Source organism: Dermacentor silvarum, chromosome 3 (genome assembly GCF_013339745.2).
Source record: "Dermacentor silvarum isolate Dsil-2018 chromosome 3, BIME_Dsil_1.4, whole genome shotgun sequence".
Taxonomy (NCBI): domain Eukaryota; kingdom Metazoa; phylum Arthropoda; class Arachnida; order Ixodida; family Ixodidae; genus Dermacentor; species Dermacentor silvarum.
Genome location: NC_051156.1, coordinates 178,303,466 through 178,331,245, shown reverse-complemented (window position 1 = coordinate 178,331,245; position 27,780 = coordinate 178,303,466). Strand labels below are relative to the sequence as shown.

At 43.7% G+C, this 27,780-nt stretch overlaps 2 protein-coding genes across 2 annotated transcripts in view; both read right to left on the bottom strand.

Moving 5' to 3' along the window:
• LOC119446147 (mite group 2 allergen-like Ixo r 2) overlaps nt 1–27,780 on the bottom strand; it is a 145,264-nt gene that overhangs the window by 40,426 nt on the left and 77,058 nt on the right. The window lies entirely within an intron of this gene.
• On the bottom strand, nt 3,320–12,148 carry LOC119446146 (mite group 2 allergen-like Ixo r 2). Its single transcript, XM_037710505.2, has 4 exons — nt 12,009–12,148; nt 5,425–5,529; nt 4,626–4,795; nt 3,320–3,421 (listed from the first exon to the last, which is right to left on the bottom strand). Exons 1-4 carry the CDS (start codon nt 12,085–12,087, stop codon nt 3,341–3,343), a joined length of 435 nt encoding a protein of 144 aa, XP_037566433.1. The 5' UTR covers nt 12,088–12,148; the 3' UTR covers nt 3,320–3,340.

The window sequence follows — 27,780 nt, the reverse complement described above, 5'->3', positions numbered from 1 at the left end:
GGTGGCAGAGGAAGGCCAGGACCTCTCAGTATACTGCTACTTGACTATCGCTCGACGCCAACCATAGGAGGACGATCCCCAGGTGAGCTCCCAATCGGTAGAAAGCTGCGTACGTCCTACCAACCGTACAAAGGGTCCTGAAACCAAGCCTCCCAACTCCACCTCACCACATGCTACTCTAGCAAAGGCAAGAAAGAACAGCACAAACATGGTGACTGCCATACAAGAAATCTCCCGCTACTAATCCCAGGTCAGCATGTGTGGCTTCGCCACAATCAATACTGGCAAAAAGCTACAATGGTCAACGCCGGTCCAGAACCTCGTATAGATACGCCGTAAAGACAGACACCAGAGGCATCTTCTTCAGAAACCACATCCATCTACGATCAAGAGCGGCGGAACAGACTGTTACCGAAGCTTCACCAAAGGACTATGACATAGCTGAGCCAAGTATATACATCAGCGTACAGCCAAGGGTATCCACCAGTTCCAGCTCAGCAGATTCAACCTCGGCCAGGTCCAACTCAAGGTATACTCGTTCCGGAAGAGGGATCAAGCTTCCAGTGCGATACCCCAGCTTGAAAAGCGACTTCACGTAACGAGAGTAAACGTCGCTTAATATTTTCCTAACTTGCAATAACAATCGAATCGGCTTTTGTAAACGGCACATTTGTTGACTAGAACGCCGATTCTCATTAAAAAGAAGGGCGTGTTATATATGCGCATCGCTTGCTCTCCTCCTGCCATCTATGCGGCGTCTTACAAATTAACCGACAGCTCGCGCCACCTATGTAACGTATCGTGAATCTGCACAGCATAAATAAACACAGTTCCACTTCTGCGCTCGACTCGGCTGGTCCAGTGTCCGACTCGCTCCAGCAACAACTCCAGCAATAACATAACACTCTAGAACTTTATTTTCATAAGAAAGTTTCGTATTAAGAATTGCTTCGAAGGCAGGAGCCATGCCGTGTCTGTCATTGGATTTTAATTCACTCTAAATGTCAATAACATTGGTGCACCGCAAGGTATAAAATTGATCGATCTCTTATTATTGGTGGAGACTTATACACGTACTCCATTTATTATATGGTTGCACCTACAATAATAATTCTGACAAATACTTCGAATGTCAGGTGTCTAAGCTTATAAACATCTCATTCGTAAAGTAATTGGTACCTTCACAATGTTACAACACGAAAACATTAATAATTATAAAGAAATCACGGAGAAAAAAAGAAAACACAAAGCCCGCGCTGCCATCTCAGCAGCTTAATTGACAGACGCTTCTGAAACTAAGTTTGTCATACTTACTAGGTTATAAACCGCAGCTTGCATTCCGTACTACATGGTTGACAATCATTACATTAATCAAGGAACATCATTCGCTCATTCGTTCATGTTGATTCATTCACTCTTTCATCACTCCTGACTGTGTTCTGGGGGAACATCCATGCTACCCAGCCAATATTATTGCAAACTCTACAAGATGTGAAGTTACCATGAAAATTAATACTGCGCCAGACCGAGTGACTGAAGTATTGACCGGAAATGTTAACCACAATATTGTTACCTTCTTTCCTTAAGCTAACAAGGTGTTTAAAGAATATGTCAAACTTCAATCGATCTTAATAAGCACTAACGCACGTGACTTGCGCTACATTGTTATCTCGTCTTATCAATGGTACGATTGTGTTAGAGAAACCGCGTGGGATACGGAAGTTCGAGTTATCGAAACAATTAACGTAATATTGATTCAAGCGAACCACCCTCTCTCTCTCTCCCGCTCTCTGTCAAGAAAGATAAATTAATCGGTAGCTGCTATCAAGTGACGGCGATGAAGATTGCATAACAATACCCATACCATTCAGTCATACACTACAGGATATTTCTATAGTATTAATTTGCGCTTTGTTTTCCAGTACAGTAAAGTTTTTTTTTTAGATATCGTATGGGGGTGCGGTTATCTGCGTAATGATCAGTGACAAACCTTTCAAAAGTTTGACACGTTCTTATCTATTACGTTGTCCTTGTTAAGCTGCCATTACTGCACATTCACCAATTTCCGAAATCAGCATAGTTAGAAGGTCTCAATTCAGTTGCATATTGTGGGACCTTCGTCTACGTCTCAGTAATTTAGTCCGATATACGTCACGAATAAAAACATGTATTTATTTCAGTTACACCGAAAATATTATCCAGTAAACACGCCGAATTGTGTTTTCAACGAGTAGGAGAAATAGTAAGACAAAAAAAAAAAAACACAGCTGTTGTTTGTCACTTTGCTATAAAAAAAAAATGTGCAAGTGCAGTTCTATAGCCTGCTTGTAAATACGTTTATTAGAACGAAAATGTTAAGTGGTTGTAGAGAACATAAGAGCGAACGCGTATCGTCCATTGCTATGGCAGTGGGTCCGATGCGAGGCCTCAAGCGAAATATTTGCGCCTGCACTTTTAAATGCGAAGCATTTCTTGGCGAACATTTGCTACTTTGACAGTGTCTAACTATCTATCTATGTGGCCGCCTACGACTTTGTGCTCTCATGGTCGTTTCGTTAACTTGGTATGTACCAAAACTGGAATACTATGACAAGAGTATATGGACGAACATAAATTAAATATCATGATATGAATGTCATGACATGCGTGTCATGTAGGTCTAGAAACAGCCGCCTATGTCTTGTTGTTCTCATGATCGTCTCGTTAATTTGGTAGGTACCACAATTGGCATAGTATGACAGGAGTGTATGACGAAAATAAGTGATCTGTCATAACATAAATGTCATGATGCATGCGTGTCATGTAGGTCATGGCAATGACCCAGCGAAAACCATTAACACTCAAAAACCACTGAAATGGGTTCTGACGTGGGCACTTAGTGAAGGAAACACTCAATGATGATGGTAGAAATCATAGTCATGCGCATGACTCAGCAACAAGACTCAGGGAAAAAGATTATCACTCAAAAATCACTGAAATGGGTTCGGACGTGGGCACTAATTGAAGGAAATACTAAAAGATGATGGTAGAAGTCATAGTTATGAGCATGACTCAACAAAAATGACAATGACTCAGCAAAAAAAGATTAACACTCGAAAACCACTGAAATAGGTTCGGACGGGGCTACTAAGTGAAGGAAACACTACAGGCTGCTGGTAGAAAGCATAGTCATGAGCATGACTCAGCAAAAATGACAATGACTCAGCGAAAAAAGATTAACACTCAAAAACCACTGGATTGGCTTCGGACGTGGGCACTAAGGGAAGGAAACACTAAAGGAAGGATGAAGGCCGCCGTTAACATGACAGCAAAAACGACAGTGGCTCAACGAAAAAACTATTTATTCGACGACCACATTGGTTTTGGTGCAAATGCTGATGCCTTTGTCGCCCAGAAGCTTGAGCTCGACTTGGCTTTTCATCTGCGAAAAAGAAGAAAAAAAAAAAAAGAAAACACTTGCGAGCCGAAGGAGACCGTCATTAAAAAAAAAAAAATCCCGGCCGACCCGATTAATCGATGGTCGGTCTACACTGTACACCAGGCAACGTGCACATGCACCATCCTGCTCTACAGCATTACACCAGATGTCCACTGAGACTTGCATCCACGCGCACTTTCATTTCACATCTCAGTTTGAAGAACATGAGCCAACATTTAATTAATATCTTTGTAATGGATAGCTTGCGCATTACGACAATATACACGCTGGATATTTCAGTGACAAACTGGTCCCTCAGTCACCGCGGTGGACCTTGCAGAGAAAGCGGAACTTTTATTCAGCATTAAAACGTGTTGAATCACAAGACACACGACATGCTTGACCTTGCACAATAGTAATTGGAATGCCCATGAACGAGAAGAAAGGGAACGGAGGGACCCGATTTTGTTAATAATATCATAGGGAGTCAAAAAAACATAGACACTAAGGACAACATAGGGAGAATTACTTGTACTCACTAATTGGATTAAATAAATGATAAATAAATGGAAATTAAAGTGGATGAAAAACAACTTGCCGCAGCTGGGGAACGATCCCATGTCTTCGCATTACGCGTGCGATGCTCTTACCATTGCGCTATACCACGGCGCCGCGTAATGCACGTGTAAGAGCATCGCACGCGTAATGCTAAGACGTAATGTATGTATGTATGTATGTATGTATGTATGTATGTATGTATGTATGTATGTATGTATGTATGTATGTATGTATGTATGTATGTATGTATGTATGTATGTATGTATGTATGTATGTATGTATGTATGTATGTATGTATGTATGTATGTATGTATGTATGTATGTATGTATGTATGTATGTATGTATGTATGTATGTATGTATGTATGTATGTATGTATGTATGTATGTATGTATGTATGTATGTATGTATGTATGTATGTATGTATGTATGTATGTATGTATGTATGTATGTATGTATGTATGTATGTATGTATGTATGTATGTATGTATGTATGTGTATGTATGTATGTAGTATGTATGTATGTATGTATGTAGTATGTATGTATGTATTATGTATGTATGTATGTATGTATGTATGTATGTATGTCTGTATGTATGTATGTATGTATGTATGTATGTATGTATGTATGTACAGAGTCATCAACTCACGGCAGGCGCAAACCAGGGCACATCCGCTTCCAAAACTCCGGTGTACGTATTTCCCTTGACAATGGGGCACTGAACAACATTGCACATGTCTTTCTCCAGACCGGGGATTGGCATCTTAATGCCGAACACCTTCATGGTGGCGTCGAGTCTAGCGGTGTCACTGTCTTGGTCTGCAGACGGCGCCGAAAGGTAGAAGTGGAGAATGAGAAATCTTATTGGTAGCTCATGAATGAACACGTGCAAAGAACTGTGTACAATGAATGTAACTAAAGATGCGCAGTAGGCACGCGAGTACAACGCTGCCCTTTCATGTTAATGGCAGAAGCGTCTTGAGTCAGTCTGGATTCACTGCGTCCCCTTAAGCCAGCAAGTAGTACAGTTTCACGTCTGGTTCGGTCATAGAAAATGTATTGCAACTGTTTTCTTCCGTCTCTGTTGAAAATCTGAACAGTATGAAGTCCTAGGTTATCCTTTGAGTGCTGCTCACATTATAAGTTGGTAATTATGATCGCACGTGAGTGATGCGCTGTGTCAACTTCAGATCTGCCACATATCTTGTGGAATTCGTCCCGGACGGCACTCATCAAGGCGACACTAGTTGTCAGAAGTGGGGCTTCATCCGACTCGCCAACCTGACTACCATATGTGCATCTGTATACAGTCCACATTATAGATTCCTGCTGGACTTCATTGAACACAACAAACTATACCTGTACATATAATACGCATGCTTCACACGTTTTATCCCACAGAGCAAGATTTTTAATACAACAATAGAAGTACCAATGAAAAGGCATACCTGAAACCAAAGTAAAGTGAATCTTCACTTTTGATCCACGCTTGATGACACATGGATTGGAGTCACACGGCTCCAATTGGACTGAAGTAACTTGGGCGTTGCATCCTGAAAGACGGACGGGCGCCATTTTCAACGTCATCTTCCACGCCGTTCATTATAATTGTGTTCAATATATAAAAAACTAGAAAGGGTTCAAAGGAAATCTATCCGATTTGTCTTTAATTGTTACAGCTGGCAGACGTCATCCTCATTCCTCTTACAAAAAGCGGAACTTGAAGGGCTACAAAGAAGTATGGAAAGGCTGAAAATATTTTGTTTAGTTTTTCATGAAAAAATTTGAATTGATAAGGCATTGTATATAAAACCAGAATCTGAATGGGCAGTGCGCTTTTGTCACTGTATGAAAGTTGTAGATTTTATAAATCGCACTGATGCGCTCAAATATTGATTTTTTTTTCGAAGAACAACCCGTGAATTGAATTGTCTACCAACTGATGTTGTAGAACGTGGAGCAGTCGATATAATTATAAATGCACTGAGGAACCGATCCTGATTTTTTTCATTGTATTGATTGTATAATGATGCATTTCATTGTGGATAATGAAATGTTTTTCTCTGTGTTCACTTATTCTTCCACTTTCTCACCAAGTCTTTGTGATGTTATATAGTGGAACTATTTTGCCTTCGAAAATTATGTATGCCTACTCCTGCTTAAAGCCTATCACCCAGGCTAGCAGTACGGAATAAATAAATAAAAATAAATAACCTGTCATAATCATGCCCGCTTTATGTCAAGATAGAAAGTGAGGAAAAGGGGAAAAAAACCCAGGGATCTTAACCAGAAAAAGCAGACAGCGACTCAGCAGCTTCGGGTCAATGACTGCGCTAAGCAGCTTCACTGCTATGCACCCCTTCACATGACCTAGCAACCCTAGTTATATATCAAACAAACAAATGTTTGCGTAAGGCGTGCTCAAGATTAGCCTTCATTTGAAAGCCACCGTGCAACGGCTCAGTAACCGCTGTCACTTATTGACAATGGGCAAAAGCACGAGCAAAGGGAGAGAACGATGAAAGGCAGATAGCTTAACCAAGAAAATAAGACCGGCTTGTTATCTTGTACGGTAGAGGGGAAGGTTATTCATGTAGCGAAGCACCAACGGAACATGCTCTCATCACCGGCTCGGGGCTGGACGCCATGACTGCGTCTTCTCCAATCAATGTAGGCACAATTTGCATAGAACGGTGGTCGCCGTCAAGTCATTCTTATACAGCAAACACTCCCAGCACACATTAAAACGCGAAGAGAAAAAAACAAAATCTGTTTAGAACACCTGTTACGCGTAATTACACTAAAGTGCCACTCTGTAGTCGGTTTCTCAGGAGAAGGAAGAAACAGAAGGAAGGACAGGGAGTTCAGCCAGTGTATGCGGTTTCTCATGCCATCCAGCATGTAGTCATCAATGTACGCTTTGGAACCTGAATTACGTCATTATTGCAAACACAGGTGGACTGGAAACGCAACGAGGCATGCCAATAATTTTTGACTTGCTCACATTTATGTTTGTACTGACAAGCAATATATTCGTTTCAGAGAAATTAAAACATGCCCAGAACCGGAGGCTTCCACCAAATGTGTAAAGAGAATTAGAAATTCAGGTGGCTGAAGAAAGCTGGGAAAAAAGGAAAACGACTGGGTAATAACGACTGGGTAATGAGTAATACGCTTCCTCGCTTTGGGTCCTAAACAGTGAGATGTTGGCCATATTCGGCATATAGTCAATCCAATCATACCAAGACCACTCCAGTGCAGGAAATGCGTGAAGATTGGGCACGTGAACAGTGTGTGCTCAAATGCGACAGCGTGCTCCAGCTGCTGTGAGCCTCGCAGCCCTGACAGATGAAATGCCATCACTCTGGAGTTCCCTAACTGTTTCACAACCCCGATGCATCTTCCATGAAAAATCCCCTAATTAAGAAAGAAAGAAAGAAAGAAAGAAAGAAAGAAAGAAAGAAAGAAAGAAAGAAAGAAAGAAAGAAAGAAAGAAAGAAAGAAAGAAAGAAAGAAAGTGTAGCACGGCTGAATATGCAGTCGTCACGGAGCTCCCGTAATTCCGTGCTATGTTGCGTCACGTTTGCTTTTCTTTATATGCAACTTGCTCAACCGCAATAAACTCGTTGTTCGCCAAACTGCTGGCCTGGCTACAGAAAGAATAAGTTCAAGCAAATAGTGAGAGAGCACTTGTCTCACCGAGAAGCTGTCGATGTGGTTAGAAAACGACGCCGGCGACGCTCCCTTCGACAACATTCATCACGGACCTCCACAGCTTCTTTTATGCGCGTGCCCCGTCCGTCATTGTCACCTCCCTTGTGACCCAGACCAAGTGGATTTGACACCAAGGACGAGGATGCCAAGGACAAAGAAGCAAAAAAACAATGATGCCACGGACAAGGAAGCTGCGGAAAGCGTGGCCGCTAATTCTTGGCCTACACTCCCATGGCGCCGTACCTATTCTCTGACTTGCAAGGCACAGCAACGCTGTGCAATTGCACCTCAGCTCCAGAGAAACTGCTACAGCAAAACCTACCGGTCATCGTCATGCTGCAATCACTGGTTGATGTTGCTCGCATGGTTTTAACTAAGCTGCAGACACGGTCCGGTCAAAGCGCCTTACAAGCACTGTACGCCCTACGTCGAGTGCTTGCATGCCTTCAGTAGGCATCATGGCGTTTTGTTCACGAAGACCCTTGAACACCGGTCATGCGCGTCGATGACACAGAACGCGACGAGACTATTCCCGCAACACCTCGAGTCGGCAAGTCTTTGCGACCGTATATACACCTATACTGCGCATCTCCAAGTGTGCGTGCAAATATAGTGCGCTTTCTCTCCCCCTTCCTCTTTCCGATCCTACATCCCCTTCTTCTCCCAGTGCGCAGTAGCAAATCGGAGGTGCATACGGTTAACCTCCCTGCCTTTACTCTTTTCTGTTTATCTCTCTCTTTCTCTCTACACGGTGAGATATGGGCATGTAACACTTCGTCTGGCTGTTCCCGCAGTTTGACGTTGAAATAGAGATAATCCAGTTTTCTTTTCTTGTACGAAAGAATACGTTGCATCACTGCCAGTAGAAGAGGTGTTTCCCCTCGCGAGCTTCCAAGCCATGCAGAGCTAGGAATAATAAAACATAAAGATGACTAAAAAGAACAATATGCAGATCCAACTCACATGTTGGAATCTATGTGAAGCGAAGCTTTCGTAAAGCGATTCATGAAATGCTATATTTTTTCCATGCCATTCCGTCGTCCTTGGCGCATCGGAAACTGCAGGCGCGCCCATGCGCTTTCGCGTACCCGTGCTACGTAGCGTGACAAATCATATATATGCTTTTATTTCTTCATTTCTTCTTATTTATCTTAAATGGAACTACTGCTCCTTGGCCAACTCCCGTTGTGGGTACGTGCCATTGTACGGAAATCATCATCAGCATAATCAACACGTGGACTTGCTTCTTGGCCGATCCCCCGTTGTCGGGGTGTGCCATAGTACGGAAATTATAAGTAGCTTCAACGAGTGGCGATCATTTCACGGTCTGCCTCCCGTTTCTGGGACATTCCCCCGTATTGTTGGTCTCTGCAATCATCACAAACCTATTTTCTGTCCTCATCTCCCAGCGATCATCATTCAGCCCTGCCATGTGTCCTTCAATTCTACGCTACCCCTCAAATGGTATTATATCATCGCACTACCTAAAAGTTTGGCGTGCTGATGGCCATTTCCATTTTCTTCGCACCCATTCTGCCATCTCACTGGAAATACAAAAATCACTACGAGAATAACTGCCCAGGGAAGGCTACACAGCGAGAAACATTTTTAGTGTCAACACATTTGCAATGCCCACACCGAAATTTATTGTTATTATTTCGCCTCCCAAAATTTCCGATAATGATGAAACATTGTATGTAGCATTATGATATAATCGCCATAAAGAAAATTGGAATGTGGTACCCACATTCGCTTATTGAATAAATTTTACGGCTGACACAGTATGCCTCTGCAGTGCATCAGTGGACATTTTCATCTTTGTACGTCGAAGCAAGAAACTTTACAACTCGCATGATTTTGAAAGGTTGGCTTCAAGAACGGCTACGGCGAATGACCGAAAGCAGATTTCACAGAAGCTAGCACGCGTTGAGCAGACCGCTGAGAAGACACCACTCAAATATTGTCGGCTTTACCTCGGGGGCCAACTTTAGAACGCTTTCAGACAAGTCACCAAAGATCACGTATCGTGTAACACCGTGTATACAATCTGCATGGGTGGAAGTGCTGCGCCATCTGCGCCACGCTGCACCAATCCGCTTTTCCTGCGCCATCCTGCTACGAAATGCATTAATGCGCCGAAACTGCTCCCAAGCGGTGCCTCCATCTCCGACTTGCCCGATAATTCGTACGGCTTTGCGGCTCCACCACGTACCGCATAGGGTCAATGTATAAGAACGTCTGACATTTCTGATGCAAGAACCCTCCGCCGTCCGATTTTGCGGACTTTGTGCCATGAACGCAGGTCCGAAACGGCATTAATCGAAAGCCACCACCGCCGCCATTTTGATTATCTCGCCGTCTCGAACAGGCGCTTTCGCACGCATATCCGCTGGCAGCCGTAGCCACCACCGCGGCAACGCTATATCTAGCTGCTTCAACGTTCGCTATTAAGCTTCTCGCCGTTCGGTGCCGTGTTTTTCATTGAAATAATTCGCCGCTGTCAGCAATGGCACCAACTCCGCCTTTGTGATCCTCACGATTGTCTTCGAAGCTCAGAAAGCACAGCGCGTTGTATGTAGCCGATTCCAGACAGTCATCTTTGCCTCAGTACAGCAATGTTACGCGGCAAAGCAGATGCGGAGTATTGCCGTGAAGCATAACAAGAGTGGGAAGGGGCAATTGTCACGGGGCACAGTATGTATTCCTTAATTACACACGCTTGTACCTGCCGTCGCCTTTCACAGTACGAGCACCGATATGCCTTATAAGTGTAGTGTCAGGTCTCCGGAGCTTTTTCGGACATGCCTGTGGCAATTTGAGCCCTTAGCGGCAGTAAAAGGCATCCATTCATTGTTTCGGACTGCCCAATTTTTCGGACGATTTCGCGGGCTCTAGGGAGTCCGAAAAATCGGACGTTGACTGTATTGCTTTCCGCCTTTTTGTTGTGATGTAGTGTTGTGAGCTGTGATGTTTTAAATGTGGGTGCAGGTTTGTGCCACAGTGTTCGTGAGCTTCAGTAGCTAGCTGTGCTTGCCCATATCTTATATTTGCATTTCAATTTATTGACTACTTATAATGGCTTGTACCTTGAAGTACAATTTTCAACTTGCAATATTCTGTAGTTAATAAGATGAGTTATATTTCACTCAGACATATTTGTCTTGTTTATAGAATATATTTTAAGTAAGACTTGTTCTTTAGACTGACATATAGCTGACATATAAAGTATGACAGACAAAGCACTGTGGGCACAATGTGTTGTGTAACAGTGTTTTTCTTTTATCCAATTATTTGTTGGTAAGGTACAAACTCACTTTACATACCATGTGATTTACTCGTGCTACTTTTAGAGCTGCTTTGTTCTTGTTTCTCTGTGCTCAAGTGCAAGTACTGGTTTTTGCCATGTATTCGCCTCTTATGCTCATACATATATCAAATTTTCCTTCCTTCCTCCTCTCCTTCCTATCTTTCTTTCTATGTTTCTCTCGTCCTTTCCGCAGAGTAGGCAGGCGTTGTGCCCCTTCTGGTGGCAGTTGCCAGCCTTGCTTCTCGCTTTCTCTTTCCTGTGTGTATATATTTTCAAATCAAATAATAATAATAATAATAATAATAATAATAATAATAATAATAATAATAATAATAATAATAATAATAATAATAATAATAATAATAATAATAATAATATCAAATTTTATTGATATTGTGCTATGCTTTCGTCCTGATTGTTATTAGAACTTGTACTACCGTTACAGTTCTCTACAGTCGCAGATTGATCAGATTTACGTTTTGGGTTACTTGGCATAAGACGTTCCACAAAAATTTCCCCTTGGCATATAAAGTTTTCTCTCTTAGCATTTGTATTTGTTGAAAGCAAAAGTGTGCTAATTTAAATGTTCTCATGATGGCGATTCGCTCCAAAAATAAGCTTTTCTGCTAGAAAACTACAAATTTGTTACTCCGATGATGCTCCAAAATACTTATTTGCTGCTCCAAAACAGCATATTTGTTGCTCCAAAGCTCCTCCAAAATGATCAATTTGCAGCTCCCAGCCCTGCTCCAAAACGTTGGAGCCTGCTTCCACCCCTGAATCTGCCTATAAGCGGTACTATTAACTACTACAAACCGCTATCTCGACGACGACACTCGTGGCGTCTACATGCGACCTGATGGAAGCGCCGTACTATTTGCCATTGTTATAATTTTTCTTTTCTCATGCCTGCCTTTCGTTGTATGCGCAATGTTTCCTTTACGAAACGAGAGAGAGAGAGAGAAAAAAGTGAGAATAATAGAAGCCTGCCATTTAGCTCGGGCTGCTCACCACAGTCTTCATATACGACGTCTTGACGTTGTCCGAAGGCCAAGCCGAAGACGAGCAATACAGCAACGAAGCGAATCATGATTTGCTGCGTGCGTTTCTGCGCGGGAAGAGTACGAAGTTGAGAAGTTCCCGTATGCAACGTCAGTCGGTAAGGTATGCAACACAGCAATCAGGGCCTTAAATAGTGCCGCAGTGATGCCGGCTGCGTGAGGTCACATGATCTCGTTAACATGCACCGGAGGCCTTGCAATCAGTAATACCAACCAGCACTGCATTTTATCTCAGCTATATCGCCTCATTGTGGCGCGATCCGCGATACTTTACCAGGTAACGAGAGAGATAAATAAAGCACGTTCCATATTTCAGACGCGATATCTCGACTTTGTTCAGTCATGCGCGTGAGATAACATCGAAGTCCTCATGAAGCTGAATTGCAACCTCCCCCGCCCCTATTCCCCTTCCCGGTGTGCATGAATCTTCCATGTTTGCTTGAGCTAGGCACCGTCTCCTTGACTTTTCGTAATGAATCAATCGGTTCACAACGGCTTTACTGCTCGAGCTCTATGTAATATATACGATTACAGTCGCAGTCGTACGCGTTGTAGTGAGCTCGCATTGTACGTATTAGGGGCCTAACTGGGGTCTCTTTAGTTATGTACACATAATGTTCGAAATATGTGCAGTTGAGTGAAAAAGTATATATGCCACGGGAGCGGCGACGAAACTGCATCACTGCGCCTTCTGACGGCTGCGCACCTAAGTTCGAGAGCGCGTACTGTGCACGCGCGTACTTTTTTTTTTACCTGCCAGCCTGCTCGATCGCTCGCTTCAACCGCATGCGCACTGGAACGCGGGAGAGAGCGCAAGGTGCCACTTCTGCAGTCGCCGTGGAAGCGCCCGAGCGATGATATCGTGGCGAAACTACTTCATTTGTACTGCCAGGGCTCGGAGCGTGCCACTCTCTACACCTTGCTTCTAGACGCTCTGCGGTGCGGAAAACATGCTTTGCATGCGTCACTTTTTCTGAAATCGAATTATGTGATAAGCTCAGCCAGCAACGATGTCTTTCGCGCTCTACTTGGGGCAACTTACGCATGATGCCATTATTTGTGGTACTCAGTCCAGATATCATGCGCCCAGAGACAGGCACGAAACCTCCGAATATCGAGCAGGTAAAGATAGGAGCCAGGGAAGGCAACGGAGAATAAGCGCAGTTTATAGAGTAAAGATGTTAAAGAAATCAGATCCATAATCGGCGCCGATCGCGACCAGAAGTGTACGTGTTACACCGGTATTAGACTCGAAAAAATGCACTTGGGACAAGTCCATGCTTATAAGCCGGCTACAGAGCGACTGCAAGTCGCTCTTTCATGTAACTGCGCGTAAGAGGCATTCTGATCAGTATTTTCCTTCCTCTTCACGTTTCACTGTACGTTCACGGTACATGTGCTTTGTGCATAGACATGAAAAGCGCACAGCACACCACAACCTACACGTGCCCGTCAAGAAGTGTTAGAGCCGGAATATAAGGCCGCTACCAGTTAAAAATGCCAAGGGGGCTATCAGTGCATGCAGTGCACTTTCAGCAATGTTCAACGCCCCCAGAATATTTCGCCTCTAGAGAGGTCGGTCGTCCGAACGAGATAATATGACACTGAGTTCGTGATGTCCCGTGCTAATAATCAGGGTAAGTTGTTTCTGGAATCGCTCACGTGTGAGAATTAGAGTCGTCGTCGTGACCGATATTCTTTACGTTATCATCTATTAATCATTCAACAATTTATTCTTTATGTACGAGCCGGTGACACAACACTTGCAAGCGTTTCAAATTTTATCCAAGAAATTCAGTCAATCGAGGCCTATATTCTGAAGGGCACGTCGGGCAACTGCCACCCTGTGCATTGTTCTGTGCAGTAAAAGCATAAAAGTGCTCTGACTGAATAATCATCAACGTTTTGAATTCGTGCTGTAGTGTTTCTCAGAACATTTTAAGTTTTTTCGACTGTCAGGAGGAGATTGTTAAATACGCCTTTTGCTTTTTAACAATACGAATAAATTGTTAGCAAAAATTAAAGCAGGAGGTAGAAAAACTCCGTAACTCCTCACTAACGCTTGATATCACTATAATGTAAACTGTATCTATCGTAGTGCTTTAAACCGTTTCCGTTTCCATATATTTTAACTAATGGCAAAGGTGTGACAATATCCACAGCGCTTTGTAACTCATTATGACGTGTACCATACTATGAAGTATAATGACATGTAGTTGAGACGAAGTAAATTAGAAAGCTGCTTACCTAAAGGTGCCACAGACATTCTGTGTGGTGTGGTGTGACAGGTAAACCGTCTTTCCTTTCTTTTTCTTGGCCGCTGATATTGCTTTTCTTTTTTTGCTCTCTTGTGCAAATCTTGATGAACAAGGCAAGTGTCATGGAAGCACATACATCAAAGAAGAAATATTTAGATATTTCAGAAATTGGTGTTCAAATATTAAGTGTATACCAGGAAGGCCCCTTTAACTTTACCAACAGATTATCGCCTCCATATATGATTATTTAATATTTTCAAGATCTTTTTTTAGCATATAAATATATTTCCAACGCATAGATTGTGTTACGTTCTTTCCCGCGTTGAATATTGGTGCACATTCTCAAGTTCAATAGAATAGCAGGAAGCGAGCGTTTGCAGCGTGTCTACCTGATGACCCTGTTAAACCTCTGCCAACCTAGTTGAGCAACATATGCTAATTTGCCGGCTTTCATGGTGAAGTTATCTTTCGTTCGTTGCAAAATACAAGAAGTACCAGCACTGAAGTATATGTGAAAGAAAATATTGAACAAGCTACTCGCACACCGATGCAGCAGAGTACTTGCTTGGTGCCACACGGAAATTCCTTTACAACAATCAAACTGGAGCAATTAGGCCCGAGTGATCCACTTTTTTTTACAGAAGCCGCAGTTGACATTCTATTTTGCTAGTATTTATTTTCAATTACCGCTAATGCAACTTCTTCAGAGAACCTGTTAAATTTCAGTGCATACTTTTGCAAGAATAGGCTGTCAACGACAAAGCCATACCTGAAAGTCCTTGACCTGTCCAGCGCAGGTGTTTTCAAGTTAGACGCCACTCATACAATATCACCCGTAATGGCTGACGTACCTTAAGCAGCTTTGACAGACGAAGTAATTCACCGTTAAATAGAGAAAAAAAAAAGAATGTTGTCTGAAGTTGTAAACTCTTCTGTGACTTGTGACCTTTATTGGGACGTAATTCAAGGTGTATCCGGGCCCGTCTGCATGTTGAGAATCGTATGCTGGTTTGCGCCTACAGGCCACATGCACGTCGAGCGTATCTCGCACCTTTTCTAGCGAACTTGTCATTCTGTCTTTCATTCTTTTCTTTCCGTTCCTCGTGAAAGCGCGTGTTAGCGTGAGTTGATCAACGGGAATGAGTGTATTTTTTCTCTGCCTGTATTCGTAATAGCGTTATTTGTTTTGGCCACGTGACACGTAATATATCTTCTAAACCGAAGCTTTCTTTGCGTGCTCTCCCGGACTTTGCTGCCCGTGGTGAGAAAGAGAAGTTTAATAGAATTAACAGACCACATCAAATCAACAGAGGTCAGCAATTCGCGACATTGACATGTCAAAGACATGAAAACAGAGTTCTCAAAGGCTACGAATAGCAACATGCTACAAAAAGTCCACATTAAAAAGTTATGTGGCTTTTACGGGCCAAATCGCGATCACAACAGTTTAAAAGAGAGTCCAGAAATAACATATCCACGGGCAAAGAAAGACGTCGCGAACACAAATAAATTACGACAGAACTCATCTCCCGATGACTGTCGGCCGTAATGCGAATACCACTCGAGCAATGCAGCGACAGACCTTATTCCTGAAGTCACGTATATTTAACGTGTGTAGTAGTAATTATGAGATTTTCGTTGCTTCGGCTATACTCAACATGCTCCGATAGCGTCGCAATTGAGAATTGAGGTATGACGACGGCTGTACGCCGCCGATCGACACAGCGACGATGAAATGATGGAGAAGGAATTATATCTATGAAGGAATTATATCGACGATGAAATGATGAAGGAATGAGTACGCTTTTGTAAAAGCCACCCCTAACCAGAGGCGACAAAGTAAAGTTGCATCACGGCGGGGGAATTTCGATGGAATCTGCAGCCTCAGTGTAGGATCCAGCCGCTGGAGACGACAGTTGGTAAAAATCGGGCTGCTCCATGAAGTTTCTGTCTCGGTTTGAGCGAGTAAACGATGACCCCTCGCAGCGTCTGTATTTGATAAGGGTATAGGAACTGTCAGGGTTTCCTTATGGGCTGACCGGGTGGCATCATCAGCAAGGTCATTACCGACGATGCCACAGTGCCCCGGCAGCCATTGAAAGATGATGTCATGTCCGTTCATGAGGGCTTGATGGAGAACCTCTCTGGTCACAAACACCAGTTGTTCACGTGTCTTGCGTCGTAATGCTGACTGCAGACTCTGAAGGGCTGCCTTGGAGTCACAAAAAAATGACCCACGTTCGAGGTGGTGTTTCTACGATGTAAATAGCAGCAGCACGTAGGGCGGCAAGTTCTGTTGCCGTAGAGGTCGTTATGTGGGACACTTTGAACTTCCTTGTGACTTGTAAGGCCGGGATGAGAAAAGGGTCTGTGGAGCTGGTGGCTGAGACAGATCTATCGGTGTAAACCTGCGTTCTTAGTTCATATGCATCGTTCAGTAATGACAATGTCAACTGTCGTAGAGCTGCCGTGGAATGACGGATCTTCTCCGTAATTCCCGGAATCGTGAGGTTTACTTGTGGCTGTCGTAGACACCACGGGGGTGACAGTGGTCTTGCTGCTGGTTTAAAGCCCGATGGAAGGCAACGTTGATGTGCCGCAACAAGTTTCGAAAACGTGGCCTGAGGTCTTTGTGCCGGCTAAGCAGCAATGTGATGACTGGGTACGCAACACAGGTGTCGAATGTGTGCTCTGAGGTTGTTAACCGTGATGTATGTTGGAACCAAGTAGTCTCTAGCAATCATGATTGTTGCATGAGTCGAGGCGCATCGTGGAAGTCCAAGACATGTCCGCAGAGCCTGGCCTTGAAAACTTTGGAGGGTACGAATATTTGTTTCGCATGTGTTCGCCAAAAGCGGCAAGCTGTATCGTAAAAAGTCCAGAAACAGTGTTCTGTACAGCTGCAGCATGGACCGTACCGACGTTCCCCAAGTTTTTCCACACAGGAACTTCATTATATGTATAATTGAAATTAGTCTCCGCTTCAGGTAGATGCAGTGGGGGCTCCATGAAAGGTTCCTGTCAATAATCACACCTAAGAAGCGGTGAGACTTCTGGTATGTAATAGCCTGGCCATTGAGAGAAACAGGGTACGGTGTCATGGGTTTACGCGTAAGTGCGATGAGCACACATTTTTCGATGCACATACTAAGGCCTTGTTTTCGGAGATACGAAAAAGTTTGAGTGGCTTCCCGCTGAATTCTTACACTCACTTGAAGACGAGTCACCGCAGAAGACCAAATACAAATATCGTCGGCGTAGATTGACAGGTGTATTGTCTTGGGTAATAGTTCAGCAAGGCCAATCATGGCTAGGTTAAAAAGAATAGGGCTCAATAGCCCGCCCTGTGGGACGCCACCGTAGGTTTAATAGTTGGCAGAGGGGCCATTTTCGGTCTGCACAAAGAAGGACCTTCTGGTCAAATACTCTATGATCCATACATACACGGCCACCGATTCCAACAGCCTCCAATGACTCAAGGATCGCTTCATGTGTGACATTATCATACGCCCCTTTCACATCAAGAAAGAACGCCACTGATATGCGCTTGAGGAATTTTTGTTGCTGTAAGTACGTTGTGAGACAGGCTTTCGGTGAGGCAGGTCTTCAATAGTGTTTGATTGGGTTGTTCAGCTGCTGGTCACCGCCCGATGCTTGCGTCGGTGGTTACGTAAATTTTACGTCGGGAGTTTGGAATCAAAACAGTTTGGAATTATTTTACGTTATAGCGCCCCAGTTGTAAAAAAAGAACGGGAACACAAAATTCGAGGAAAATAACTTCGCCCAGGAGAAACAGCGGTGCGCATTTGGAAATTGAACAATAATTTTTCATAAGCAATCATGCAAGTCATCGCAAACAGTAGAAGAATACATTGGTGTTTGCTAACAAGCACAAAGCACCATATATCTTCGTGATTGAGGTGAATACAGGTATACATGTAAAACAAATTATGCAGTTTTACGGGCCAAAGCCACGATCTGATTCTGAGGCACGCTTTAGTCGGGGACTCCGGAATAAATTGTACCCCCTGGGGGTCTTTAACGTGCACCCAAATCTAAGTACACGGTTATTTTCGCATATCGTCTCCATCGAAATGCGGCTGCCATGGCCGGCATTCGATCCCGCGACCTCGTGCTCAGCAGCCCAGTACCATAGCCACGAATCAACTTCGGCAGGTACACGTGCATATCAATTCAATGGGTGATTGCATCAGAACTTTGTCAGAATCCAATTTGCGAGATACTGCTATCAAAATGTCGCCACCAGAACGCTCACAGGGGCCATGCCTATTATAATATGTTCATTTCCCCAAGTAAAGACAGCAGACGTTGGGTAGATATACCATGTCTTGCTCAAGACAATATCAGCATTGTCGCATTGTAAGTAGTTTTCTGCTATCTCTTCATCCTATCCGTTATCCATTCTCTGTCCTTCCACTCTCCTACCCCTGTTGCTGACGGTCGTTCAGCAGATTACGCTAGGCAGTTAGTTGCAGTGTGGTCAGCAGTGACTCCCTTTCCTTCTCGTTTGTGATATGCTAATAATATTGTTGTCTCTTAGCGCCCGCATTTTACCAATATCCTGACAGCTCATTCGTTCAGAGTGTCCCTTTCAAGCGTTTTAAGAGGTACGTCCAAAATTAGCCCGACGTACGTTCTTTAATTGCGATAATATGGACATTGCAGGCGCATATCCGCCGTAGTCATCGCCGTCGCCGTAATGTTCCGTATAAAGTCACAGGACGATAATATCGGGGCCGTGTGCCGTATGCTGTATGTCCAAGTGATAGCACGCGAGGGTGAGCCGACGATGGTGACTCGATCTCGCGCGCGCAAGGGAGGAAGCGCGGCGTGCGTGCAGTACCAACTGTTTCTTGAGTGGGGGGAGGGGCAAACCTGCACACCACCTGACCCCTCTCTCTCTCTCTCTCTCTCTCTCTCATATATATATATATATATATATATATATATATATATATATATATACAGGGTGTTTCAGCGAACACTTTTCAAAATTCTTAAAGGTTGCCTGTAGCAGATAGCACAATTCTAGTTCATGAGCTGGTCTACTCGAAGAGGCGGACATTACTTGCACGAGAAATTGAAATGAATAATTAAATAATTACCAAAAATTTACTAATTAAGTTTTTAACTAATTACCTGATGGCCCATTTGCAATTTACAAATTGTAGCCGTGGAGCTCGCAAGGTGGATCCACTTGGAATGAATTCTCGGGATGACACCAGTTTTGAGATATTAATTCCCGAACTTTGCGGAGAAATGCATTAGCGTTCCAGTTAGTTGCTTAACAAAACGTCGCTTTATGCATTGAAGCGCAAAATTAACTGGAACGCCAATGTATTTCTCCGCAAAGTTCGGGAATTATTATCTCGTAACTGGTGTCATCCTAAGAATTAATTTCAAATGGATCCGCCTTGCGAACTCCACAGATACAATTTGTAAATTACAATATGGGCCATCAGGTAATTAGTTAAAAACTTAATTAATGAATTTTTGTTGATTAGTCGATTATTCATTTCAATTTTTTGTGCAAGTAATGTCCTCCTCTTCGAGTAGACCAGCTCATTAACTAGAATTGGGCTAACTGCCACAGGTAACCTTAAATAAATTTTTAAAGTGTTCGCTGAAACACCCTGTATATATATATTGCCAATTCCTGTTATGTGATCATAGAGCCTGGAAAAGGGGTCTATCCGTTATTTTTATATGGCCTATTTATCAATCACACATGGACGGTGAACCGTGAGGGCCCGCAAAATTATTTTAATTTGAATTTATTTCTTGGAACTACATAAAATTTCAAGATGATGCAAGTACTGAGAATGAGTGCCTCACAGTGGTCCCTGATATCGCCCGGTAGCAGCAGTACGGCGCACATAAAAAATGCACATTTGCTACACACAATTTTAATAATTAAACAAAGAATTGTACTTGATGTTTAAGTCTAAAACTCAAGTTAACGTAATAGTATTGTTGAGGTCATACGGAACAAAATACAATACACATAAATTACTTGCAATATTCACAAGAAAAAAAGACAGCAGATGTGTGCGACCTTGGAGAATTACGACCCCATTTCCAGCGAAGCTGTTTCTTTCGCGCAGTTGCAATAAAAGTTTCAGTTTCCTGTAATTGTATCGCATACTTGAAAACGTTCCCCGTACATGACTGTTCCGTTTGAAACCATGCCCCTATGAAATGTTTTGGAGCTCTTCGGGTTGGGATAAATTTTTTAAAAGACAGTAATTCATCAACACACATGCTACTTCACCAGAACATTTACCATAGTGTGCCAGGGCACCGGGCTCAATTCTGCCCCGTTCGTTAGACACGCTCATAACCCTTTAGAGGGCTTGCATAGAAAATTTACTGCGAAATCCCGATTTACCCATCTATTTTAAACTTTACCTACACATCGCTCATTCCCTGGTCCTTACAGTCACCAAACATAAAGAAGCTGCCTTTTTTAGTTCAATGAGGACACCAGGCGAACCTAATAAATCACGCATGAAAAAGTAAAAAGAAAAAAAAAGAGGGTTCACTAATTATTCGTAACGCTTCTAAATAAGCCACTAACGTTAGAACTTCTCAACACATTACATTTAGAACGCTGCTTATTCCTTCAAAATATAAAATTTCTGAAACGCAGAGTGCTCTTGGGACATTGGGAAACCTGGCTAAAGCTTTGCCGTGGTGGAACGCGGTTAAAAACCAAGTTTGTCGAGCGATAGCCCGGTTTTGCAGGCTTTGAGACAGGACACAGACGCTGCTCGGCGCCGTCAGCAACTACCGCATCTACAATTGTGCCACAAGGCAACACACAGACGCTGCTCGACGCGGCAGCAGCAGCAGCGAGCGAATTGACCTTCATGCGGCGTCTCGTCGCTTCAACGCGAACTAAGCGTTGAAAGCACAGCGCATATGAAGCTACCAGCAGTCGACGCACTGTGTACACATCGCAGATCGCTTTGAAGATGAAGCCCGCGCGACCGCGCACTTTGTCCACATCGCAGATCGCTTTCAAGATATGGGCGCCCACGCGGCGTATACATAGCAGCCGCCGGTAGTGGCAGGTTAAGTCCCAGTTTGACCTTGGCTGAGCTTGAAGGTCAGATTTATGGAACCAGGCGTTTTCTTGGTTTGTACATGAAGTAGTAGAGCTATCGCTTTAATAACAGTAGTTTGATACTTTCAAATGCTTGCTGGCGATGTTTTAAAGCTGTGTTTTGTCAACACGCATTTACCATCGCACATGAACTTGGCATATTACCCTTATGTTCGCGAAGTTAGACCTCAGTTGTTTTACACCGCTTGTAAAACACACTAATAACGCTATGGGCCACTTGCATACGTAATTTACCGGAAAATGCGCATTTAACCTACTCATTTGAAACATCCCCTACACATTACCCATATCATGCCCCTAGGTTTTCCCAGATATAAACAAGATGCTTTGTTTAGCTCAGAGCGGACACCGGAGAAACAAATTACGAATCTCATACGATGCACAAGAAACACATAGAAAAATAATGGTTTAGTAATTATCTGCAGTAATTCCGTTTATAGCAGGAACATGAATGTTTAGCATCGCATCTCACTCAAAATTATCCATATTCTGACAAAATTTTAAGTTCGTAAGTAACGTGCAGTTGTTTTAGGAGTCTGGGAAACATTTCGATTTGTGGCAGTATGGCACCCTGGAATGCTTGAATGTGTAACTTTCTATAAAGGCTGTAATAAACCTACACAGAATAAACATTTATCGCTCTTCACTCAGAGCATTGCTTCATACATCGAAGAGATATAAGCAACGTTCCTCGCATAGTTTACCGAGGATACCGGGGAAAAACACCTAAATACCGTGTATAACGCATAATAACTGCGAGATGGTTGAAGAAAACGAGCACTCGCCAACCGAAAAACAAAAAGAAAACAAGAATGTTTTTGACGTTCTTGCACCCAATACGGGTGCCTTGTTCACAGTGAACGAGGTGCACGGCGGTCTTTAATTATATACATGCCGAATGACGTATAATGCGTTTGCGTATAAGCGTATAGCTCAGGGAGGGGTCCCCGTGTCCGGTCAAGCGTGTGTGCCGTAGATTATATGCAAAATGATTCAAGGAACAAGCGGGATGATAATTTCTTCTCCTTTTCGATGACGAGAGCCGATTTACAATCGATACTGTGACCTGTTTTTTCGTGATGCTCAGGCGCGTTAGACACAGCGTGCCACTTGGCTACATCATTGCGGTGCTGTTGTAGCCTTCTTTTAAAGTTCCCCGTTTCGGCTATATATTTCGCATTCCGCTTATGCTCTACTGCTGTCGCACGAAAACTTGAGCTGAAGAGAGTGAAGAAAGACTTACTCAACAATTGCTATCCCGACCAGCCTATAATGACGGAAAAAAGACGTGCTGCTAACCCTCCTGCCAGAGCAAGAACAACAAAGAAGCGGGCTTCATTTCCTTATGCACCCGGGTAAGTGAGTCAAATGCAAGGATTTTCAAAGATTACGAAATGCGAATCTGCCACATCTCCACAAGCAAACTATCGCAGCAACTGGTCAGAGTCAAAGACCACCTCGAAAAAAAAAAATACCCTGGCATCGTCTACAAACTTTCGTGCCAAGACTGCCAGGCGTGCTATAAGGTCGAACTGGGAACTTAAAAAGAAGACTACAACAGCACCGCAATGATGTAGCCAAAGAGTACACGGTGCCACACGCACTGGCGGAGTGTCACGAAGAAACAGTGTTGACTGGCAATCAGCTTCTGTCACCGAAAATAAGAAATTAAATTTTGCTTCAGCTGTGTTTTGTTGGAACGTGTACCAATAGTAAGTATCGAATATCGAATCTAATTGAATATTGTACAGTCAAACGTACACGCACATATTTACAGCACGAATACTTATTTCGGTATAATTAGGTAAGACGCTTGTACGGACTATAGTAAAAAAAATAGACAACTATCTTTTATGGACTATTAAAAGAAACTTAAACAGAAAATTACTATAATTGTCATTAAAAGAACTGCGCGAATAGCCGCTCATCTCTAGAGCCTGGCGGCAAACAAGCTTTCCAAGAATGGCAGGATGCTGTGTGACTAGCTTTCCAAAAACGCTGAATAAATGGCCCTTTAAAAATATCAGAAGCTGGTGAAAAAGAAAATGCTGCTTTAGTATATATTTGTGTGCCGTATACACCATAAAAGGCCCGTTATAAGCAAACATTAAAAAAAATGTGGTTGATCCCTCTTATATAGGAATCGGTATAGAACACGAAAATGAAACGTGTCTTCACAGAAGTAGTGTAATGTTTATTGCACATTGATATATAATGTCTATTGGTGTTTTGTGGCTAAAGCGCCCTTAGGCGTTGATGCACCCACGCTGACGCCTGGTGGCACGTCTCCTCCATCACGACTACCAACGTCGATGACCATGAGCAACCGTCGTGCATTTGGAAGCTGCACTACGCTGCACACGCTAGCACAACGCGAAAGACGAAGCACGTAACTGACACACTAATACAACGCGCAAGACAAAGCACGTAACTGAATCGTCACCGAGTCAAATCAGCGCGTACAGCGCGTCGTAATTGCAGCCTCCGCGATCAACTTCAGAAACATTTTCAGAGCTAATTGCGGAGGCCACGCTCCGCTGTGCTGAGTACGGTGAACGCCACCTAGGTGGCGTTGGTAGTGCTTCTTGATGCCAGCGTCCCTTCGAATGCTGGCATCGAGGCGTCGTAGCGCTGAGACCACCGAAGCGTTCACTGTCGGTGCGCGTTAGTGTCATAATGCAGTACTTCTCTTTTCTGCTCGTAGGCGGCGGCACCGCCCTGAGCAAGAGCGCGGGTACACGGAGGAGTGTTAGATATATAAGGCGCGTCTGTGTAGCTCTCTGCAAATGCGTTTGTGGCGCAATGGGTTAAACGCTCGGCGATCTATCGTCGCGGACCGAGAGGTCGTGGGTTCGATTTCCAAATTTTGCATGTTTGTGGAACTTTTTCTTCTGGTTTCTTTCTTTGTATTATGTTCGTGTACATTGTAAGAACGTCATATCCGTGACGGAAATACGTCAGTGAAGTCTTGGTGGACCCCGGCATAAAACACTTTCGTGTTAAAATAAAACTCCTACATGACTGAGACTGAATGAAATGCTAATCGTCAGACCATAAACAAAAATAACCGGTTGTCAGGTAATGAAAAAAAAAAAGGGAGAACCGAAGGGCCCGACTTTTGTTAGTCATAACCATATGAAGCCGACCGATAGGAAAGAAAAGGAACGCATACAGAAATTATTTGTAGCTTTTTATTTAACTGTGAAACTTGTAAGCTAAAGAGAAATGAAAGTGCACGAAAAAAATATCATGGTGCCGGTGGTAGCCCAACGCAATACATCCGCATTACGCGTGCGTTGCAATACCGATTGTGCTACGGCGACGTCTGTTCCCACGTCCACAATCTTGGATAGTTGTGTTTGTGTACGAAATCTAACCCAAGGAGTGTTAGCCAGCGCCACGTTTCTGTCGTGAACGAAAACAAAACTTGCCTTACCGATTTCGTTCAGTCTGCGTTGGTTCGAAAAATTTGGTCGTTGTTTTACTCCTGATAATTCGCGATACTTTGTTCAGCAGACGCAGAACAGTTACCCAATTCAGCCAGTTTTGCGAAATAGTTGGTTGGTTTCGAAGTTCAGATGCAAGGCCAATCAGTTCGAAACCTTCCTAACACGGTAAAGATTAGCGCATATGTGGACGACATATGCATATGGGCACCTGGAGCTACCCGCCCCCAAATGCGTGCTAGACTTCAACGTGCAGTGACAATCACCGCTAAATATTTGCGGCGTCAAGGCCTTCAGCTCTCAACAGCAAAATGTTCCGTGATTGCATTCACGCGAAAACGAATGACCAGGTATCCCATAATTGTTAATGGAACAGCGATACCTGCAGTAACACACCACAGATTCCTTGGCGTAATCATAGACTGGGGATTATCTTGGTCAAGACACGTAGCTACAATGAAGTCAAAGCTGAGGAGTTTCGTTCACGTCCTTCGCGTCGTTGCAGGAAAAAGATGGTGCCCTTCGGAGTCATCATTACTCCAACTGTACCAAGCGCTATTCCTACGATATATATACGGTACAGCATGCCGGCGCTCTCAAGCATGGGACTTGGTTGTGTGCGCCCACTGGAGAGCATTCAAGCTCAAACAGTGCGCACATGTTTGGGCCGCCCACCATGAACGTCAACCAATGGAACTATAGCGGAAGCTCGTACTTGTCCGATTGCTGTATACTTGATCTGCGAGCCTCTTCGACTGTACCTCCGCGTGTTGACCCGACACAAACACCATCCTTTGTCATCGCTCCCTGCCACACAGCCAGGTTGCAGCTTTTCAAGGATTCTATCGCGTCATCAGAATATTCTACCGTCAAGATTTTCTCCCGACTGTATTCCGATAATGCCCCCGTGGGTTCTGCCTAAACCGTTTGTTGCTCTGCAGATTCCCGGAATCGCAAAAAAGGAATCTATTGCATTCATTGGCCTCAAGCAGCTTACTCTGTGTCACCTTTATGCAGAGTACGATGATATCGTACACGTGTATACGGATGGCTCTGTCACACCATATACCTCCACTTCAGCCTTCGTCATTCCACATATGATCGTCGCACGGCAGTTCGTCACACGGCAGTTCGCCACATATGATCGTCCCACGGCTAGACCATAAGACATCAACTGCCGCAGAACTTGCTGCTATCCGGGAGGTGTATACTTCGATTTCTCTGCAAGAAGCCTCCTCGCGCATGGATTATATTCTGCGATTCCAAGCCAGCTCTTGAAATCATTGACTGTGTTGTCCTCAGGCGGGGCCCGTATTATTCAATGGCTATAGAAATCGTAGAGCTTCTCGACCATGCAAATAGAAATGGCCGTATTATCACCTTTCAGTGGATACCTTCACACTGTGGTATGATAGGGAACGAACAGACAGACGCTGAAGCGAAAGCTGCTTTAAATAATGCGACTGAAGTACGAATTCCCTTCTCACGAACAGACACAAATGCCCTACTTCATTGCGTAATACGCAATTGTACGTTGGAGCACTGGACTCAGCCAGATCGTCAACACAAGCGAGTGCATAAATGGGGCCCAAAAATGAAATACCCGCATTCCTCACAAGCTCAAAAGAAGCCAAACAAGCTTGGTGCACCGGATTCGCCTTGGTGTCGCATTCACGAATCTTTATAGACATATGATAGGTTGCAGTGACACTAGCCCCAATTGTGAATACTGCCAGGTACCAGAAACACTCGATCATATATTTTGCGTTTGTCCCGCGTACGCGCAAGAACGATAGAAGCTGGTCTCTTCAATTGCAAAAGTTGATAAGAGGCCCCTATCAGACGAGCTTATTTTAGGTCCTTGGCCCGATGCAAACAGCGCAGCCCTGATAACCAGTGCCGCTTTAGTCTTTCTACAAGCCACTGGGCTGGACGCACCGCTTTAGAGATGCCATGACGTTGTAAACTTGTATATACACACCTCCTCCTCTTATCATCATCATTATCATAATTCATTAACCCTTTTCTTCTCCGTCCGTTTTCCCCAGTGTAGAGTAGCAGGCCAAGCAAGTTACAGCTCAGGCCGACCTCCCTGCCTTTCAGTAAATAATTTTTTCTCTCTCTCTCTTGGTTGGTTTCGATATTCAGAAATACCGAAGAGTTCATTTTCGAATACGAATGAAATGTTAAATACCAACTGTTCATATTCGTATTCGAAACATCGAATATTCACCCACATTGTTATCTATGCTTTATTTATCATCAGGCCTATGTGTGCCGTGTGATGCGATGTGATGGTGGTGATGCGGATCTCTTCGCGTTGCATTGGCAATCTCCAACGCCCTTTTGAGCCGTGAGTGCACATATTTGCTGCCCTGGCCGCTTTAATTGACCACCTATTTTTATGGAATCGCGTGATATTCGTCAGCGCGATGCAATCGTAAGCACGTGCTGCTCACCTACACATGCTTTATTTCGTAAGCACACATTGCGTGTAATTATCATCCGCGTTACCTGGGCACTAGCGCATTTCCACTCATTTCGTGTGTACGAAAGTGCGTTTATATTTAGTATACTCTTGTTATTTATTACATGTTGGACAAGTTGCAAGTCTTCTTAAAGTGAGTGCGCTATGATGTGCATTGTGGAAAAGCTTTCGTAGGTAGAAAAACGAGAGGCGGACGAATACGCTGACTCTTGTTTACCTGTTGGCGATCTCTGATGGGATGCCATTCATCGGTTAAACACTCGAAAATTTGGCCCTCACCCATCTTTACCTTTTGTCCTTGGTATTCCTTTCTTTTACACAACTGCGACCACTGCATTTTGTCCTAATTTCGCCAGAACACTCGCAAGCCAATTCGCGTTAGC

Bases quoted from the DNA above. Each gene is read 5' to 3' on its own strand.
- LOC119446146 (XM_037710505.2), bottom strand. From the start codon at position 12,087: ATGATTCGCTTCGTTGCTGTATTGCTCGTCTTCGGCTTGGCCTTCGGA. The intron at 5,530-12,008 runs GTGAGCAGCCCG...TCCGTCTTTCAG, and splicing joins CGTCGTATATGAAGACTGTG to GATGCAACGCCCAAGTTACT. The intron at 4,796-5,424 runs GTATGCCTTTTC...CGCCGTCTGCAG, and splicing joins TCACTTTACTTTGGTTTCAG to ACCAAGACAGTGACACCGCT.